The sequence below is a fragment of the Carassius carassius genome, chromosome 35, assembly GCF_963082965.1.
Source record: "Carassius carassius chromosome 35, fCarCar2.1, whole genome shotgun sequence".
In the NCBI taxonomy this organism is placed as follows: Eukaryota; Metazoa; Chordata; class Actinopteri; order Cypriniformes; family Cyprinidae; genus Carassius; species Carassius carassius.
The window spans coordinates 3,384,294-3,405,828 of record NC_081789.1 but is presented as its reverse complement, the minus strand read 5'-3'; the positions used below and the strand labels follow the sequence as shown (position 1 = coordinate 3,405,828).

The window sequence follows — 21,535 nt, the reverse complement described above, 5'->3', positions numbered from 1 at the left end:
TCTGATATTCTTTTGTGTTCTTGTCTCTCTTTCTTCATGGAACCCATAAGAAGCAGTTTAGAAGAATATGCATGCTGTTCTTTTCAGTAAAATGAAAAAAAATCAGTGACCAGGGCTGTCAAGCTGTAAAAAAAAACAAAACAAAAGACTTAACGCAACATAAGAGTATCAGAAACATATTCTAAATGAGTCATGCACTACATTCCTAGTCTTTTGAGGTCGTATGATGGGCATATATTACAAGTTTGACATCGGAGATAACACAGGTTTTTATGATTTTCCATACCTCTCAGGATGTTTTTTTTTCTTTTTCTTTGTATGTCATGAAAAGTAGTATCTTTAGCAGTATATCACATTTGTCATGTTGAAAGGCTATGTTTAAGCAAAAAAAAAAAAAAAAAAGTTTAAACAAGGTCTGTTCATTTGTAAACTGTTTCTTTATAGTTCACAGAGACGGGGAAAAAACATAAAGATTAGATTTTTTGTTTGTTTGTTTTTTCGGCGCCTATAGTGTCATGGTTAGTGTGCCGACATATAGCACAACTGCGCTCACGGTGACCCGGGTTTGATTCCCGTCTCAAGGTCCTATGCCGGTCCCGCTCCCCTCTTTATACCCAATACTTTTCCTGTCATCTCTCAAACATCCTGTCAAAATGATAAAGGAATAGGAAGCCCAAAGAATGTAACTTAAAAAAAAAAAATTACTGAATTATATTCATATGAAAAATGCATCTTTTCCCCCAGCTTCATATTTCACAATTCATTTTTGGACACCACACTTGCCATTTTATTTATTTATTTAGTTTTTTTAGCATTATACAGTCGTAGCCAAAAGTTTTGAGAATTACATAAATATTGGAAATTGGAAAAGTTGCTGCTTAAGTTTTTATAATAGCAATTTGCATATACTCCAGAATGTTATGAAGAGTGATCAGATGAATTGCATAGTCCTTCTTTGCCATGAAAATTAACTTAATCCCAAAAAAACCTTTCCACTGCATTTCATTGCTGTCATTAAGGGACCTGCTGAGATCATTTCAGTAATCATCTTGTTAACTCAGGTGAGAATGTTGACGAGCACAAGGCTGGAGATCATTATGTCAGGCTGATTGGGTTAGAATGGCAGACTTGACATGTTAAAAGGAGGTTGATGCTTGAAATCATTGTTCTTCCATTGTTAACCATGGTGACCTGCAAAGAAACGTGTGCAGCCATCATTGCATTGCATAAAAATGGCTTCACAGGCAAGGATATTGTGGCTACTAAGATTTATAGGATCATCAAGAACTTCAAGGAAAGAGGTTAAATTTTTGTAAAGAAGGCTTCAGGGCGTCCAAGAAAGTCCAGCAAGCGCCAGGATCGTCTCCTAAAGAAGATTCAGCTGCGGGATCGGAGTGCCACCAGTGCAGAGCTTGCTCAGGAATGGCAGCAGGCAGGTGTGAGCGCATCTGCATGCACAGTGAGGCCAAGACTTCTGGAAGATGGCCTGGTGTCAAGAAGGGCAGCAAAGAAGCCACTTCTTTCCAAAAAAAACCATCAGGGACAGATTAATCTTCTGCAGAAAGTATAGTGAATGGACTGCTGAGGACTGGGGCAAAGTCTTATTCTCCGATGAAGCCCCCATTCCGATTGTTTGAGGCATCTGGAAAAAGGCTTGTCCGGAGAAGAAACGGTGAGCGCTACCATCAGTCCTGTGTCATGCCAACAATAAAGCATCCTGACACCATTCATGTGTGGGGTTGCTTCTCATCCAAGGGAGTGGGCTCACTCACAATTCGGCCCAAAAACACAGCCATGAATAAAGAATGGTACCAAAACACCCTCCAACAGCAACTTCTTCCAACAATCCAACAACAGTTTGGTGAAGAACAATGCATTTTCCAGCACGATGGAGCACCGTGCCATAAGGCAAAAGTGATAACTAAGTGGCTCGGGGACCAGAATGTTGAAATTTTGGGTCCATGGCCTGGAAACTCCCCAGATCTTAATCCCATTGAGAACTTGTGGTCAATCCTCAAGAGGCGGGTGGACAAACAAAAACCCACTAATTCTGACAAACTCCAAGAAGTGATTATAAAAGAATGGGTTGCTATCAGTCAGGATTTGGCCCAGAAGTTGATTGAGAGCATGCCCAGTCGAATTGCAGAGCTCCTGAAAAAGAAGGGCCAACACTGCAAATACTGACTCTTTGCATAAATGTCATGTAATTGTCGATAAAAGCCTTAGAAACGTATGAAGTGCTTGTAATTATATTTCAGTACATCACAGAAACAACTGAAACAAAGATCTAAAAGCAGTTTAGCAGCAAACTTTTTGAAAACTAATATTTATGTAATTCTCAAAACTTTTGGCCATGACTGTACTAAAAGTTTAAAGAGGGTTAATTAATGAAGTGTTGTTTTAAAACCTCTTGCTTTTGATTCAAGACATTGAGTCTCCCAGTGTCTCTGGTCTTTATCGGTGTCTTGTGCATGAAGCCACATCCACCCGCATATATGGGCTGCCCCGTAATTTGAAAGTCTCAAAGTATCAACATCAAACACTTCTTTTAATTGACTCAGAAACGCACTTAGCGCACTGCATGCGATTGGAAATGGGATATTATGAACTGTCAGTTTGCATTCATCGCAATTTTGCTCTGGGATTTGGAAAAGCATTGGAAAACAGGAGCCGGGCTGGAGAGAGGCAGTAAAGGGCTGAGCGAGCGACTGTTTAAAGACTTTATCTGTGCCCTAAACACACACACACAACACACACACACGTACAAACACACTCGCAGTCAATGTTTTTGTCATCCGAAATGCAGCAGCATTGCAGTTATCATTCTTTAAACATTCTGTCTTTTAATGGTTGAAAAGGGGTTGTAAAGAGGTCAGGCGTCTTCTCTGAGCATATTAATAGTAGCCATTATGAAATTAATCTGATCAGAGCATTAACCGGCTTATTTTTAAATTGTCTCTAATATCACAGAAGCCTTCTCTCTTGTTGTCTAGCTAAACTGGGCTATTGCACTCTGGGAATGATGTACAGGAGGCTCCTTTATGAAGTACTTTTTTTAGTTTTCTCTGTTTTTCCCCTTTCATTTTCTCCACTCAGAGGGCCATAACTGAACAGGTCCCTGGCGACTGGCATCTGAAACTTATGACTAGCCATGTCTGCAGACATCACGGCGCAACCAAAGCATGGCAGAATGACAGATCGTGCCTTCAATATGTACTGACAAACAAATTAGTGAGAAGATGCTTTGCGCTGCATAACAGATGTGGTGGGTGCCGTGGTACGGAACAGCCAACAGAAAAAAAAAAAGAAAGAACCGCGCCCCATCTGGACCAGTGCGGGCCCAGCGGCCCACTCATTCCAGCCCCAACAAAAGAGATGGGACACAGTGGAATTACTGCTCACGCGATAATGACAGACATGAATGTATGAGGGAGTTTTGTCAGCTTTGGGTGCTTTTCACACTCTCACCAGTCTATTATAAATGTCCAATGGTGCATATGCAAATATCACAAGAGAATTCTGTCAATGTTTATTTATTTTTTAAAACCATGACAGAATTAATTTTTTCTGAATCAACAAATGTCATTTCCATCCCATCACATATGTTGTATTGGATTTTATTGGAAATTATTCTTTGGAAATTTTTCCAAACGTATTTGGAATAAAAGGGCCAACTTGTTTGTCTTGCTAAGGCTGATTTCATCAGTTAATTTATCCGAAATACATCAATTCTAAATCTGTAACCTTAAGTAAATTAAAATGTTAAAATGTCATACTTTTTGAATATAAACAATTTTGATACACTTTGACAAACTGTATTAAGCTTATTTTACTGGTGTTTTGTAAATTAATATATTGGGTTTTTTGTCTTATTTTAAGAATTACATTTTGGATCAAAGGTAAATATTAAATCCATATGGGTTTTAAATTATGATGGATTAAAACTGACTAAAAAAATAATGTAGAAACAATTTTCACTCAAAAATTGCTTGTAAATTTCACAAACAGTTATGAAGAAATGGTAAGTAACACATTTAATTAAATGTGAAATTTTGAAGGAAAAAAACTGAAATAGTGTTTACATGTAAAATATACTCTTTAATTTAGAACTTGGATGAATAATTTTTACACCGTGTGATATGAAAATGCCCATATTTGAAGAGATCTGTGGCATTGTAAGTAAACATACAGAAGGATGTTTGCTGACGGTAACTGAAATAGATGCAGATGGTTATTGCAACATAAAGAGAAAACAAGAGCAGAATGCATGTGAAGAGAATGAGGGCAGAGGGACTGATAAATGAAAACATTGACTGACAGAAACACTGGGAATAGTGCTGCCAACTACAGCATAGGGAAATAAACCACTCTTGACTCATTTGATTTTTAGCAAAATAAGGGACATTTCTTGTCTTTATAACACTTATTCCAGGTGAGGAGACAACGGACCATTTAAAAACAAAAATAAAGGAACCCTGTAATAAAGCACGTACTGTGTGATGTAAGCATTTAAATACTGAACACATGTATGTTTCCTTTAAATGTATGATGATCCTGTCTTATATGGGATGGTTGACAAACTGGGAAGTGTTAGATGTGAGATGGTGGGGAGGCTGACGAGAGAAAGCCGTTGCAGAGAGAGATGTGTTAGACAGGAAAAGAAAAAGCGAGAAGAAGGTTTGCGAGTGAGAACGTATCATTGTTGTATGGTGGGTGGGGGCCTGTGAATGACACAGAGAGAAACAGTAAACAAGAAGATGCAGTTGATCTGAGGCTAAGCTTGTTGAGAAGACAGAATAAAAGATGGAGATCTGATAATTCGGCGTGATGTATGGAGCCGAGTCTCTGAGGTGAAGGGATTGAGTGTGAGAACTTGACTCAGATTAAAAACAAACATTGTCAGACGGTGTAACTGTTCATCTGTTCGACGCCTCCGCGGGTCCACAGCTGACTCACACACACGGCTGTTGTTAGCTGAGGTGGATATTACACTGAGTCCAGTACTACATTTGTTGTTACTGTGTCCACAAGGTGAATTGATGTCCACCTTTTTTATTCTTTTTTTTTCTCTCTGCATATTTCTGTAATTCAATCCAAACAGCTTAATGTACAGACTCTGTAGTTTATTTTGGTTTTAAATGAATAGTTCACCCCAAAAGTTAAATCATTCCATAATTTATTCACCCTCAAGCCATTTTACAGTAGGTGTATACTGTATGCCTTCTTTCAGACAAATGCAATTGGAGTTATATTAAATAATATCCTGGCTCTTCCCAATGATGTAATGGCAGTAAATGGTGCCCAAGCTTTTGAAGCTCCAAAAAGCCTATCCATCCATCATAAAAGTAATCCATACATTTCCACAGTGTTAATAAATGCCTTCGGAAGTGAAGCAAAGGTTTGGGTAAGAAAAATTTCCATATTTAAAACCATATTTCCATAAATGTTCTTACCGCAGATGACGTTTTTGTGCCTACAAGCTCTTCATCAGACATATTTATATTTAAAACTTTTATAAACCATTTTATTCATATTTAATGATTGGTGCCCATGGACAGAGGCGTTAGCAACAGCTAGCGTGCTAAACCTATGTCCCTGGCATGGAAAAGAGTAACACATGTAAAGCACATGTCTTCTGTTGGCACTAATCAGGTGCTAAATATCACTCGGTCTGCTCACTCGGCCTGATCCTGGAACCCATAGTTTACTTTCTAAACTATTATCGCTGGCTTCTGGAAGCTGGCGTATGTGTGTTCATGAAAAAAAGTCAAGTTATGACGTATGACATATGAAGCAGGTGCAGAAGTGAGAATTGACGCCTCTTTCATTTTGGCTGTTCATCTGGTTTTGTTTTGTTTAGTTTTTGTACTGTAAAACAATGGCCCAGGCCAGTGTTGCCACCTTGTGGACAAAAAAAAATAGCAAAACATTTTTAAGCCGCATGTACGAGCTGACTGTACAGTCTGTGCAGTTGTAGTTGTATCTGTCTGTGTGCATAAAGTTTGTGTAAATATGCTGGTGATTTAAATTTGCACATGCTCACATGCTTCGGTTTTTTTTTTCTACTTTTTGTTAACTTTATAAGTTTTTATGATTTTCAGCTTGTCTGCCTTGAGCTTCATAGAAGTTGTAGCTCTTGGGTAACTTCGATTTCCATGGAACTTTTCAGTCAGGGTTGGCTTGAGGGCATTTCAATTGTGAGAACGTGTCTATGTCTAGCGATAGAAGTTATAGAAGGATACCAATTTCCTTCTCCCTAGCACTCCCTGAATGAATCCTAGACACCTTCTGATGAAGCTGCCTGCGGCGTGGAGACGCGATCAGTCTCATCTTGCCCTGACTGGCCATGCCGTCACGACCATCCAGGGTGGAAGACCGGACAGAGAAAGAGTTTATTTTGGCCATCCAGACCTGTATCATAAAACAGGGTTTTATTTATATTTCTCACCGCTGACAACATAAGGATGCGTCACTGGAAGTCACACTTCATAGCTGTTTTTAACAGCTTTATCAAACTTTAACCGTTTAGGCTAGGTTTTGAACAAGAATTAGTCTCTTGCAGTGTTTCTGTTACACCAAAAGTATTTTACAATAAATCTAGCAAAACGTTTTTTCTTGGTAGAGTGGTATACTGCACATGTGATGATGACATGAGCGTGAGTGTTTGTGGTTAGATTATGAGCTAACTGACATTCTGACAGTCGGGAGAAGAGTTTAAAAAGAAGTGTTTTAGGAGGTATGTCAACACATGCAGTGTGGGATCTCTTATCATGAAATAGATCTTAGTACGGATGGCAACCTTGATGTTTAACAGTGATCTCTCTGTCTTGTCTGCACGTCAAAACAGCCAAAATCACAGCTAAAGGGTCTTACGTAATAATAATAATAATATATAAATATACACATTGTAATACAATTTTATAAGTCATCTTACAGTGTTTTTCCAAGTTCTTTTGCACTAAAAACTATCATTATTTAGGAGGCATGTTTATGCATTTTTGCCATTTAATTTACACAACAACAGCATTTTTGGGGCCTGACAATGCAAAGTGCAGTGTGTTTTTAGAAAGTGACATTGCCAACTACTGGCCTGGCATGCATAATACAGTGATTTTAGTCATTATAACACAGTGCCACATTTAGTCTGTCGGGAAACATTAAGGAAAACCCTTTCCATGTTTGATACATTGTTCTACCCATAGTTTAATAAAGACTTTTCTACTTTCTGACCAATAACAATTAAATTGGTCATTTTGGGTTGTGTTCCTTTAATTACTCTTATTAAATAGACTTTATTGTTATTAATGCTCACCAAACCTGCAATTATTTAATCCAAAATGCAGTAAATACAGTAATATTATTACAATCTAAAAATTACAATCTTATATATTGGGTAACAATATTGCCATTATTGCATATATGTTGGTTTCAATGTAAGCAGTCACAACAGTTTTAATTTTATATTACACTATTTACACATTTATGAGCATGAAACCCATCCCCTGCCCCTAAACCTACCATCTGTCAATAAAACACAAGATTTAATAGGAAGATACAGCTACAGTCGTAATTTATTTAAAAGTCTTCCGCTACAAAACGATTGATTTGTGAGAACAATAGACTCGTTCACCATCTCCGTACACCATAAAGCTCATCCTGTGTGTGCAGACTGTGCACAAATTAAAAAAATGCCGCCAGAAGAAGCGTTACATCAACCATGTTTGTGAAATGTCATTGGCTCTTGTGTGTCTCGTGACCGATTGCTTCATGCTATGGGAGTAATTTTTAGCATCATTACTCTAGTCTTAAGTGTCACTATGTCCTTCAGGAATCATTCTTATACGCAGATTAGCTGCTCAAGAAAAATTTCTGATTATTATCAAATAATATATCAAACAGAAAAAAAGATATATATAATTTTTTACGAATTTTTAACTGTCACTTTTGATCAATTTAATCCATCCATGCTGACTAAGGTGTTACATTTTTTTATTTTATTTTTTTTATCTTACTGGCCTCAAACATTTGAACAGTTGCATACTAAATCTGCCCTGTAACCACTGTTACGATCTTTGGCCCACCCTGACCAATCACTGATCCTCACTCCCACCAGTTCCCTCCTCTTCCATTGTGACACATAATGCCAATAAGCACAAAAGCTGATCTCATAATGTTAATTTAATTTGGTGTTGGATGGCTTGTCTGTGCCCACAGCTGTTGTGGGCAGGCGATTAGGATTGGTGCCCATGGACCGTGGCGTTAGCAACAGCTAGCGTGCTAAACCTCTGTCCCTGGCATGGAAAAGAGTAACACATGTAAAACAGATGGCTGGTGCACTATGTCTTCTGTTGGCACTAATCAGGTGCTAAATATCACTCTGTCTGCTCACTCGGCCTGATCCTGGAACCCACAACACAGAAAAGCCAGAAATTATAGTCTGGAATTATTGTTTTGAAAAAAAAAGGGGGCTTCAAGTCAAAAAGGTTGAGGACCATTGTTTGTTATTTGCTTCATTTGTGATTTTTAGGTTGTAGTTTTTCTTAATGTGGATGACACTGGTTGTCTTCAAAGGGAGATTTTGTCAGATTTAGCTAACTTTTTGGGACAAATTTGTGTTCAAACTTTTGCCAAGTCCAAACACACACACACACACATATATAGATGGTTAGCACACACAAAAGGTGTCTCTGCCAAGCTCCAGTTGAGCGGTCTGACAGAAATCCGATTCCTAGCGTGATGGCGAGACAATGCGGCCTCCCTCATTTGCCACTTCACCAGTGTTTAATCGGTGGTCTCCTAGACAGAAAGAGTGATTGAAAGAAAGGAAGAGAAGAGAGATAAAGAGTGGGAGAGAGAGTCAATGATTTCCCCACTGCCTTTTTGAATAGAGTCTCTAGTGTCTCATCTGACCTGACGGTTATGAGGGCCATGGGAAGATGTGATTGGCTCATTACCTCTGCACGCTCCTGATAGCCGCGGAGGGTGCACCAAAGCCCCTCTCGTCTTCTAAATTTACACCGTTTCTCTCTTTTTCTCTGTCTCCTGACAACATGGCAGTCTGCCAGGCCTCTGGTTCTGACCAAACATTTGCCTTTTTCTTTGGTTCAGAGGAGCGATGTCAAAAGTACTTTGGTACCAAGACAATGCTAAAGAATTACCAGTCGAGAAATACTAGAGAGCTACATTATATTGATTGTTATATATCATGGTATAATATGTTAATATGTAGACTACTGTAAGATAGTTAAGTCAAGCCATCACAGCATCAGTCCAGTTTTTATTGTCACAAGATCCTTGTAATATGATGGTTCTCAATTATTAATAATTATTACTGGTGCTTAGTTATTAAAAAAATTCTAAACCAAAACTTTTGAATGGTAGTGTATAACAGGTAAAAAAAAAAAGTAATAATTATAAATTAATCATAATAAAAGAATAAAAAGTCACTATAATTTTTGTTTTACATCCAAGCTTTTCACTGGTATTGCATATATTAATATTTAACTTTGTACGAGTATCTTGAATAACATACTAGTTTTTGCTCCGGTCTTGAAATTGGTAGTAAGAATGGTGATATTTCGACTCCTGAAATCTTGACAGCCGTAGTTCAGAGAGAATAATGATTCATCCTTCCTCAACATGGCAGCAGTAATGGATTGGTTTTAAGAGCTCCAGCTAGTTGCTCATATTGTTTGGCTTCACAGACAGGCGAGTCAAAGTGCTTGAGGGTGACACGACAAAACATCCAGCGGTGACAGCTGACTGAGCATGATTCCAGCGATTGTGTCTGTTGTCTTCTGTTTCTGTTGTTGATCTATAGGTGTGTTTGTTTTTTACTATCAGAACCCTTCAAAAAGTGTGTGTATACTGTATATTTCATTTGTAAACTCTTTTTATGTGTAACTGAAATTAGAATTTAAACTGACACCATGTCATTGACCCATACCATTTATAGTAGATGTATAGTTGGCAAAATCAAGTACTTTACTGAGCTGTATACACTGTACTCTCGTTCTCATTTGTGAGATTAACAGACTCCACATTTAATTTCCTGTATGCTCCCTTTGATTCTTGGTGTCATCACATCTGTGTAACCTTCAATGACTCTGTAGTGAAGGCAAAGCTCTGTGCTCGTTAGATACCGCTGAACTTCGAGAGACCTCCACATCATCGCTCCGGGTATGAGAGTCTGTCTCAGCACTTTTGTGATTGGTTGATGACAGTGATAACACCTCCCATCACTTATTCATGGCCTGTTCTCCTCAGCCATCATTCAGGAAGTGACACACAGGAAGCGTACAATGCCGCTACCGTATCTTCCCTGCTATGTGCTGACATTCAGCACTTTGGTTGTGCTATATGTGACCTATAAATCCTCCACACTTCTGATGGGAGGGAGAGAGAATCTCTTGACCACTGCTTGGGAAAGCAAAATAATTGGATTCCTGCTCCTTATCACACTCAACACATTACGAGTTGTCAAAATTCCCTGCTGCCAGGGCTTGGTCACGTTTCAGTCAAGCAAGAGGGATTTCATGTGGCTGGCTGATAGGTGAGACTTTAATAGATTGTGTTATTGCCAGTCACTGGGGGCAGTAGTGTCCGACACGTGCCTTAGACACTCACGTGACGATTCGTGGTGGACGTTACTGTATTGACCTTTTTGTCTTATTGTATTGCATCTTGTTGCCATTACAAAACTGCACTCTCTATCATTTAAGTGGCTTCAGTTCATTCTACTTGCAGTAAGTGGGGGAATTTTTTTTGTTTCTCTGCTATGATGTGGAGTTGACAGCAAACCTTTCCTGACCGTTGCAAACAGATTCACTTAAGTGATTGAAACCCTGGCCACAAAATGATAACAAAGTAGATTTTCTGAAAAAATAAGTGGCATACTGAGTTCGATGTTTTCCCATGTCTCTCAGATTGTCTGCAATCTAGGTATGATTGGGGCCCCTAGGGGCCTCCACAGGCTGTTCTCCACAGTCGAAAGGGCTCATCCCCTATTCAGGTGATAATCAGATGCCTAGATTTGTCCTCTAGGGACCTTTGAGGCCCCAAACATGATTTATATACACTGCCTTGACTAATCCCCAAATTTCTATAATATTCTGGTAATAGATACATCTGGGCCACCCAGTTTCCACTATACACTGTCCTGAGTCAAAATAGATGACTTCAGTTTTTCTACAAAAATCATGGCAGATATGGCAGGATCTCTGTATACCATCCTCAGTCAGAATGACCTACCCCAATGTTTCTGGTACTTGGGGCCCCCAAGTACCTCTGTGCACCTCCTGGGGTCAAAAGAGCTCACTGCCATGTTTCTTTAAAAATCAGATATCTATGGGTCCCCATACAGAGTCTCTGTTCACTACCCTCAGTCAAAATGAACCACTCTTATGATTCTATAACATTCTGGTGCTTAACTAGGTCTGGGGTCCCTTTTTACAATACCCCTAGTCAAAACAGCTTACTCCAATGTTTCTATAAATTAGCAGATTTCTAGATATGACGGGGCCCTATGCAGGATCTCTGTCAAAATGATGCACCCCTATTATTCTATCATTTTCTGGTGCCTAGAAAGGGGAACTCCAGTACATTACACTGTGTCAAATAACTCCACACCCATATTTCTATAATAGTCTGGGGGCCTCTAGGGGCCCATATAAATAGAGACAGACAGACATGCACACACAGGACATATAGGAAAATACTGATGCAAACTGTTTTAAACAAAAGAGAAATGTGTGATAAATTAATATTTTCAGATATTCTATTTTTTTTTTTTTTTTTTTTTTTGGATGAAGGTTTATTGATAGAAGTGAAACTTTTAGCATGGTTTGTTTAATATTATCAATGTACTTGCATTCAAAAGGTTATTCTTGAAGGGCCATTGTTATTGGAGTTTAAGATCTCATACGAGGACAGAATGCAAAAAAGTTTAATCAGAATTTGCATAAGTTATTATCCTGTCTGAAGTATTCAGAATCAGAAACATCACATGTCCTGTTCTGAATCATTACATTTCATGTAGCCTATGCGAGTACACACATTTCACTTTGTTCACTCAGTGTCTCTCTTCTATACACACATAAACCTCTGCCTTATTTTTTTCCTTTTTCTTTTCTTTTTTTTGTCTGCCCATTAAAATTATTGATCATTAGGAGATGCTGAGAAAGGTGGGATGTAATTATGAGTCCAGGCAGCTTTGTCAATTCCCCACAGTCTGGGTTGAGCCCAGCGGAGACCCTAATAGGAACCTGTAGTGTTAACAACACACACACTCACATGGTTATAGAGGGAAACGAGGGCTGTGAACACTGTGGTTTCTCGGCAACTCAACCAGAAACTCAGTTTCCACCACCGTTAAGACCAAGAGCATAATCTATATAAGTATGCAAACACTGAGGCATTGCAACTGTGTAATCCCATTGTACATAGTGTTTTCATTTGATTGCCACAAAATGTATTTCAGGCTGAAAAATCACTCCAATCTTTTTATTTATAACTTTGTAAGAAATAAGTATGCGTGTACAAATCATAGTATGTGATCTATTAAAACAAACGTTCTTTTCCTTTTTACCTTTCAGAGAAAATGAACATGTTGACTACACTGATCGCCCCTTACAAGTACATAAGCCCAGCAGCCAATTGCACAGAAGATGAGGACACATTGAGTAAGTATGCATAATCACTGACACAGACCCTTTCATTAAATTAAAACATTAAATTAGATTTGAACATATACAGTATACAGTATGCTAGAAGAGTTGGAGACAGGCAGCACAACAAAAACAACATTTTGGTCCTTTCTCACAATTTAGGCTTGCATCCATGTGTTGAAGTTTATTTTCACAGATGATTTTCATTTGGTTCCATCACAACACAGTTGGGGTGTGAAATAGAGGCTTTAATGTGTGATCAAACTTTCACACACTGAAATCTCATAACCCTCTGCTCTCCTGCATTACAAAAGGGCTTCTCCTTTGCATTGTATATGGGGGAGACGATTTGTACCCACTTCAAGTTTAGACTCCAAGCCAATTTTGTGGGATTATGGAGTGATTTACCAGATAATGCCCCATTTTAGAGGATTTGTCTTTGGGTTTTTGCAACAGTTAAGTTGAGGAGGCTTTTCTCATATGGAACTGTTGCTTTGGGGATGGTAATGACAGTTTGTAATATCAACTTGTATATGACTTTTATCGGATCATGTGAGATTGAGTAGAAGGGTGTAGAAGATAGCACTCATTGAGTGCCTTGATCATAACATGTAATTTCTTCTTCCAACCTAGGCACCAGCAGTGCTGAGGTCAAGGAGAACCGTAACACGGGAAATTTGGAAGATTGCGCTATTGTTTCATCAGACTGCCAAACGCTCTTCCTGTCTGATGCACCCAGGGATGGGGCATCTGGCATCAAGAGAAAGCGACCTTTGGAGGAGGACAATAATGGACATTTGCGCAAATTGCGTCTGTACTGCAAGAAACTGGCATGGTCCGATGCACCAAAGAACGCTCTGGTCCAGCTGAACGAGCTTAGACCGGGTCTACAGTATCGGATGGTCTCTCAGACAGGACCAGTGCACGCACCTCTCTTTTCCATCGCTGTGGAAGTCAACGGACTCACGTTTGAGGGCACAGGCCCTACAAAGAAAAAGGCTAAGATGAAGGCAGCTGAGATGGCCCTGAAGTCCTTCATCCAGTTTCCCAATGCCTCGCAAGCTCACTTGGCCATGGGCGGACTGAACAACTCCACGCCCGACTTCACCTCGGATCAGGCCGACTTCCCAGACACGCTGTTCAAAGGCTTCGAGCCTGATGGCTGCCGCTCTGCCGAGAGCGAGTTGCTGTCTAGCGCCCTCCGTTTGCGCCACACATTGGACTTGATGGTGGTGCAGGCAAGGCAAGGAGATCCCTGTCTTCCCCCACCTCCAGGTCCCACTACCCAGCCCAGCCCGGTCGTCCTGCTCAATGACCTGCGGCCCGGTCTGAGATACGCCTGCCTGTCAGAGCGGGTTCAGGGCAAACGGGCACACCGCAGCTTCGTCATGGCCGTTCGAGTGGATGGCAGGATATTCGAGGGCTCAGGTCGCAGTAAGAAGCAGGCGAAGAGGCAGGCGGCTCTGTGTGCCCTGCAGGCGCTCTTCAACTTCATGCTGGCACCTGAGGCGAGAGCGGGACTCCGGCCCAGTAGGATCAAATGCCCTCATTTGCCCCAGGTGAGTGTGCCAGTCCAGTCGCTGGCAGGCCACTCGTTCCATACGGCGGGCCTTAATAACCAAAGCAGCAGGAATGCTGGGATACAGAACAGCCAGCCAAGACTTAATTAAGAGGGAGGAGATAATGTTTGGGGAGGCATGGGGCAGTACAGATGGATTATAGGGGGGAGGTTAGGCTATATCGCAGAGCAAAAGGTGGAAGCATTTTATGTTAGCACACGGCTTTAACATTTACTTTGGGCAGGACAGGACGGCATATCTAGTATAAACACACACATGTGTGTGTACTTAGGAAAGCAAAAGGGCCAGAGGTAAACATAATCTATTCACAGATCTATTCAGATGGAAAAAGGATGTAAATGAGGCAAATTATCATTTGGAAACCTCTGACTCCAGAGAGACAGCCGATGCGCCAGCAAATTAGTTTTTTTTTTTTTTTTTTACTTTCCATGTGTTTATAGAGCTAAATTGCAAAAGTATTGTTATTTTGCACAATCTCTAGTTTCCTCATGTATGACATGGCAGTGTCTATAAACATTAATTCAATCTGTTGCCCAAAGGAGATTGAAAAAAGCACAGAGCAAATCGACAAACAATCCTCAGACCCATTCTTCTGTTATTTAGTCAGATATGTAAATAGCAATCAGACTAGGGAAATAATGTTTTTTTTTTCTTAGAGAGCTAAAATGTATTTTTTTGATCCCTTGCGTGTCCACACAGAGTCAAAATTTAATCAACATATAGTGATGTCAATCAATAGTAAATTTTAATTTAATTATGTGATATTGTAGTTAATTATATTGTTTTAATTGCAACACATTTCTATGTTGATTGTCATACAGTACATACACAGTCTATAGTACATACAGTCTATAGGTTAATTATATTACTTATTGGAAGAATTGTTTATCATTCTTATAAATAAATTAATTATGGAACAATGGTCCATTTTCGAAAAGCTATATTCCACTCATGACCTCGCATTACAAGAATTTAACCATGATTAATTAATGGAGTTTCCTTAGTTTTTAAGAATAACTCACAGATGTATATGGCTAATCAGTTTATTGTGTGGTGTTTGTGACTTTTTCTCTCCTCAAGTATGCACATGTATATGTGTGCATGTCTGCATCAGCTCTCCTACAGTATGTGTGTTTCTTGTGCTGTATTAGTATTCAGCCCCTTCCTGCACAGAGCCGACAGGCAGAATGTTGTCTTTCCTCTCCTACTACAGCAGCCAAACAACATGCACATGTTTGCCGGAGAGAAACTTCTCTTTTCTCCTGTTCGCCACGCTCTTTAAAAGGATTTATAAGAGGATTTGCCTCACTAGTTTAGTTCCAGAAATGCACTTCCTTGTGGAAATTCTTGAAAGTCAGACTATGGCATTGGCTGTTGAGTCTCTTAGAAATGATGACAGAAACATGCATGTGTAATTAGAAATGTTCCTTCGTTTCCATCACAAAATCATCCAGCATCATCTGGCCGGTGGAACCAGCGTTTGTGCATGTGTGTTTGAGCTTGTATGACGATTTCTCAGTAGTCTGGAGATCTGAGGGTTGGATGGCGCTCAAACCACTGCCTGTAGGGTGTCTTCCTGTGCCGCAGGGCCCTGCTGATAGCAACCGCTGCCAGCTCTGCCGCTGTCACACTGCTCTCAAGACCCAAGGTTTTTCTCTGTCTTTCTGAAGCAACTTCCTTTAACAACATTCATTGCAGCAACTAGTACCTGCAGCTTTTCTATAACGAAATATCATTTTTGCATAAAACTTCAGAAAATTGTATCCACATTTTTAACACTTAATGTAACAGAATATTTTGGTATTTCTTTATATGTTTAATTTTAAAGAAAAATTGTTGCTTGATAATTCTAGCAAATCTGACAATAGCATATCACCTCGAAATCAATATAAAGAAAAAAAATATATATAGTTATTTAAATGACTTCATTACAGTCCTTCGAATATAATTAGAATTGCAATGAATGAATGAATATAATTTATAAAATATATCGAACAGACGCAGAAAGATTAATTTTGAAATTCAGATTTTTACATTTAAGGCATTTTTGCCCAAACCTCTGGAAACTTCTGACCCTGATGCAAGAACTTTCCATTTATGAGGGTTTGTGGAAAATTTAGAATCAGATTTGAGATTTTAAGGCTGTATTGAAACAAGCTGTAAAGAAAGAAAGCGATCAACAAAGTGGCAGAAAGAGTGATTTGAGATAAGGGTCACCTTTAGAGTGGAATAGAAGGACAGGGAGGCTCCGAAGGACTGGGTGGAAGGCATTTCTGGCACAGATGGAATATTCCGTAGGAAGAGCCGACCATAGCAGTGTGATGCCCCAGGCAAATATGAACAATAACTTGCAGGCTACCCTTCTCCTCCACCTCTTAAATGAAAAATTGAACCGTCATCCAGGCTGCATGCCTTGTTGCCCATATCCCTGTGCCTCTTCACATCTCTAAATAATGACACTCACACACATGCACACACACACACACTCCCTGCAGGGATTTACCTGCATGCTCTGAGAAAGTCAATATAACATTGAAGCAGTAATATGAGATCCAGGTACGAAGCAAGACTTAAGTCACCCCAAAAATATCCATCAATCATGGGATCACAGTCCCTCCAGTGTTTTCCTAACTTCATTCCCAGCTAAAAGGACGCATAGGAAATTAGCAAAACCGTGCCCTGCATGACTGCATGCTTCACATTTTCATCACGATTCCTCTGATTTCAGAAGTATAAATGCAGGGCAAACGGATTTGGCATCAGGAGTCTGCCCACATTTTAAGGTAGAATGATTGCAGTGCATGGTTATGTTGATTGGCCACTTAATCTCTCAGTGAAGTCACAAATATCTGCAGCGTTGCCAAGTCAACGCACAGACCCTTCTAAGGCAGGAAAAATCAGAGTCTGAGCAGAGGGTGACGCTGGTGCCAGTACAGGTTCTGACCGTGCCACTAGTATAGTTAACCTTGGAGCACAGCGTATTTGACTGAAGAAATTACCTCAGCATGCTGCTAAATATCAATCACTGCCTAATCATGAGTGAGGTGAGACGGTTGGACTTCCAGTTGCAGCAGATATTTAAAGTGCCCTATTATGGGTAATAAAAGGTTCATATTTTGGTTTTGGGAGTCCCCAACAACAGGTTGACATGCATGCAAGGTCAAAAAAAAACTTGAATTGTCTTAAAATATGCATTTATTTTTTTCCCTGTTTTGCTCAATGACTACCAAACTATTCGTTTAATGTTTAATTTTGCCAAACCCCTCCTTCGCGTGACTGATTCTGAAGTCTGTCATGATTGGTCTTCTGTGTGCAGGGCAGGTCAATAACAGAATGCCCATCAACTTTACTTAGACCACAGCTCGGTGGTAAACTATTAGTAAACACCCAAACAGCCATGACATATGCGTTAGTCCAATGCAGAAACGTATTGATCAAGCACTGCAGTTTGCTCTATTCTTTATCAGAACTGCAAGTAATAACAAAGACAAACATTTGTTATTCATCCATACATTTCTAGACAATTGTGAGTGAACAGATACTACTGTTGGAGAGAGACCTACAAGCTGCACGGAGCGAACACAATACACATAACTAAATTCGTATTTTGCATGCTACAGTAGGCTTCAGAGTACATGACGGCAACCGTTTTTAAAAGAATTACCCCACTTTCAGAATAAAAATATCCTGACAATTTACTCACCCCCATGTCATCCAAGATGTTCACGTCTCCCTTTCTATATTCGCAAAGAATTTATCAGTCGTAACTTTAACGAAACTATCTTAAATTTTTTTACAATTATACGCTTTTTGTTCGTCTTGTTTTGCTCTGTGATGTACAACGGTTTAACACAGGGTATGTCTAAAAACACTTCTCTCCTCCAACTTCAAAACCAACCTACATTGTTTAATTATTATTATTTTTTATTATTAATTTTTTTTTTTTTTTTGAGTGTTTGACCATCCTTGCATGTTTACTTTGTAAATACGGGGTTGGTGCTTCTGCCGGATGTAGGATGATTTTGAAGTTGGAGGAGAGAATTGGTTGGGAGTTTTTTGACATACCCTAAAAGATTTCCCCTCACAGTGCAGAGCACAGCGTCTTCTCCACAGGAATCCACCACGGGGTTTTAGGAAGGAGAGGTTCAAGTTTTCCCGGGTCTGTGCACTCAACAAGTGGGCTGGCATAAATATGCTAATGTTTCAGTTTGACATCACCATGAAACAGCTAAAGATTTGTTTTAAAAATGACTCGTTTTCATGACTCAGAGTCGCCTCTTTCTTTTGAAAGACAATTACTTTATACACCCTGCACTTTTAGATTGAAAACTTTGCAGGATGTTTTAATTCACTTATAGCTGTGTTACACATTGCATGAAAGGTCATTTTCAAAAATCCATAATAGGGGCACTTTAAAAGGAAAGGAGAAAGTGGGTGTTTGAGGGAGGTTCAGAAAGGTTAGGGATATAAAAATTCAGTGTCAAGAGTCAAATTGGAGTGGAGTAAGGGAGTGATAAAGGGCGGCGTAAGCAAAGTAAAGGGGTAGGGCTAAAACAAATGATTGTTTTGATAATCTGGGAAATTGGGGAAATGGTAAGCGGTGGGGTCAGATTGAGGGGTGTTAATAATAGGTGGAAATAAGGCTAATGGTAAGGGGTGAGGGACTTATTCAGGGGTGGAGTCAGAATAAGGGGCAGTATAAGGGCAGAATGAAGAAGTGTGTTAAAAAGGGTTAAAATGAGGGTGAGATAAATAGTGAGGTCAGATGGCGGAAGGAATTCTAAAGAGTGTAGTCAGAATTAGGGAGCACGTAAAAGCCTGGAATCAGAATGAGGGGAGGAGTGTTAATGGGTGGATTCAGAATGAGGGATTGTTAAAGGGTGGAGACAGATTGAGCAAAGTGGAAAATGGAGTTCAGTAGTGTTAAAGAGTGGGGTCAACTCTTTGATGAGATTTGCTGCTTGCAGTGAAGTGTTAAGTGTAGGGTCATAATAAGGGAAGTGTTAAAGGGTGGGGTCAGAGTGAGGGTCAGCAAATGAGGGGATGTTAAAAGGTGGAGTCATAAAGAGTATTAAAAGGCAGGGTCAGAGAGGGAGAGATCAGGTGTGATTGGTAGTGTTGGGCAGGACTGTTACCTTTTTAAAGAGCAGAAATATGAAAGCAATGATGGAATGGTAGAGAGAAGTGAAGTTTTGCATGGAAATAAGAAAGGAAAATAATTCCGAGGCAAATATGAAGAAACCGAGATGGTTGGGTTCAATTTATTTAATAATGTGCTCAACGTCACTGGCAGGTATTTAGCATGGAAAATGAGACGATAAAAACTATCGTCATTACAGTAGCTAATTTGCTTTTCTGTTTTATTGCATAACTATGCACCAGAAATAATCATATACAGAACAATAACACCTAAACCGAAGAGGATGCATGGTGTTATGATTTTGTCTGGTAGGTTTCTCAGTCCTTTGGGTTTTCTTATTGAGAAACGACGACATGTAGGTGTCTCGCTTTCTGCTTCAGTGAATTATGCCACATTTTTGATATATGGATGCAGTAAGTACGCATGGACTTTGACTAATCTAGCATGGTAATTTCCCCAGCAGAGTGAATTAAGACCGTTTTCATACACGTGAAGGTGACCTTGCACCAGCCTGCCATTTGGTGATTATTTTGTCCCTCTTTCTCTCTCGCTCTCTCTCTTTCTCTGTTTTTAACCCTCTGACTTAATCACTCCAGATATAAACAACCCTCCAGCAGCCATGAAGCAAAAATCATTAATTAAGACTGCCACAAAAAAATTTGAGATGGCAGGATGGTAAGAGAGCTAGAGAGAATACAGATTGCAAAGTGTGAAACAGACATTATGAGCATAATTGATGAACATAAGCACCTTCTAGAGGATCTCCACATCACAGGCACTATTTATTTTTTGTAATATTGTTAATAAAGAATATAAAGAGTATTATTTAAATCTATCACATAAGGTCATTGTCATTAGCTGTTGATTAATTTCATCAACATTAGCTCCGCCTGATAGCTAACAATAACAATGAGGAGGTTTTTGCAGTAAGTCAAATGTATTAAAAGCATCAACAAGTCAAAAGTCTAGCTCACAGTTATCTTTTCTAAGCTTTTTGAATAAAGCACCAATTCAGCTTCTGAGGCCTTGTGGGATTGAAGTGTCCATTTGACTTCACTGGCTGCTTTGCATCACGGCCACATTACAACCTCATCTGTGCATTAATCCATTGTCAATTATTCCTTAATCGATTCTTACAAATTTGGCTATTACGTCAGTGCATTATTTGAGGAGTGATTGGCGAGCTGCTCAAACAAACAGAGCAATGTTTAGCTGTAGTGTTTACGGTCTACAGTGAAACCACCTGCAGATGTCTACATTAAACTGGCTTAGCTTGTCTTTCTATGATAACGTTTTGAAATATAATAGGAGCACTTTACACCCAAAAGGTTATCATTATCAGGAACTGTCTCATCCTCATGCAAAATATGAACGATAAAAATCTTTTCTATTATTTCAGCACAAACACACACAAGCTACAGTGCAATCCCATGACATTTTTTTAAAGCATCAGAGGTTTTCTTCTTTCTTTTTTTTCAGTTTTTGTGGCAAGAACAATCAAATATATGATACACTGTTAAATGACATTGAATTAACCTAGAATAGGTATTTCAAACACATCAAGACAACACAGATGCCATTTTTCTGCATCTGTCAGCAAAGTGTTAATTGGCCTTTAATATGATGATTTTGGTGTGAATGCAGGTGTTTTTAGTTATAAACAAATTTTAAGTATCAAAAAAAGTATTCAGCTGTGTCCTACATTTTGCAGGCCTTTTGGATTTTAGAATTGGAATGAAAATAATTTTTTATAGAATACTGTCGTCAAAGATGAAGTTTGAAGCAAAACGCAGATGTTTAAACAGACAGACTATGGATGAAAACTGCTATGATTACTCAATTTATTTAAAGCATAAATTTGATTTAAACAACAGGTCTACATAATACTCAAATATGGAGTTCATAGGGGACGTATTGTATTAGCCCTACAGTTACTATTAACATTTTACATAAAATACATTTATTTAATCTCACAATTCTGACTTTTTTTCCCTTGCCAATGCAAATTTATATCTCCTAGTTTAGACTATAGAACCTGATTTTACTCAACAATAGTGAGTTTGTCAATTCTGAGAGGAAAAAGCTAGATGTCAGGAATCATCATATCTTATTCGGAATTTGCAAGAATAAGTAAAAAATGTTAAATATAA

The 21,535-nt window shown here is 39.2% G+C and overlaps 1 protein-coding gene across 1 annotated transcript in view; it reads left to right on the top strand.

Moving 5' to 3' along the window:
• adarb2 (adenosine deaminase RNA specific B2 (inactive)) overlaps nucleotides 1-21,535 on the top strand; it is a 157,109-nt gene that overhangs the window by 91,008 nt on the left and 44,566 nt on the right. Inside the window, exons 2-3 of the mRNA XM_059524286.1 lie at nucleotides 12,594-12,680; nucleotides 13,299-14,224. Coding sequence (XP_059380269.1) covers nucleotides 12,594-12,680; nucleotides 13,299-14,224 — 1,013 coding nt within the window. The remainder of the gene's footprint in view (nucleotides 1-12,593; nucleotides 12,681-13,298; nucleotides 14,225-21,535) is intronic.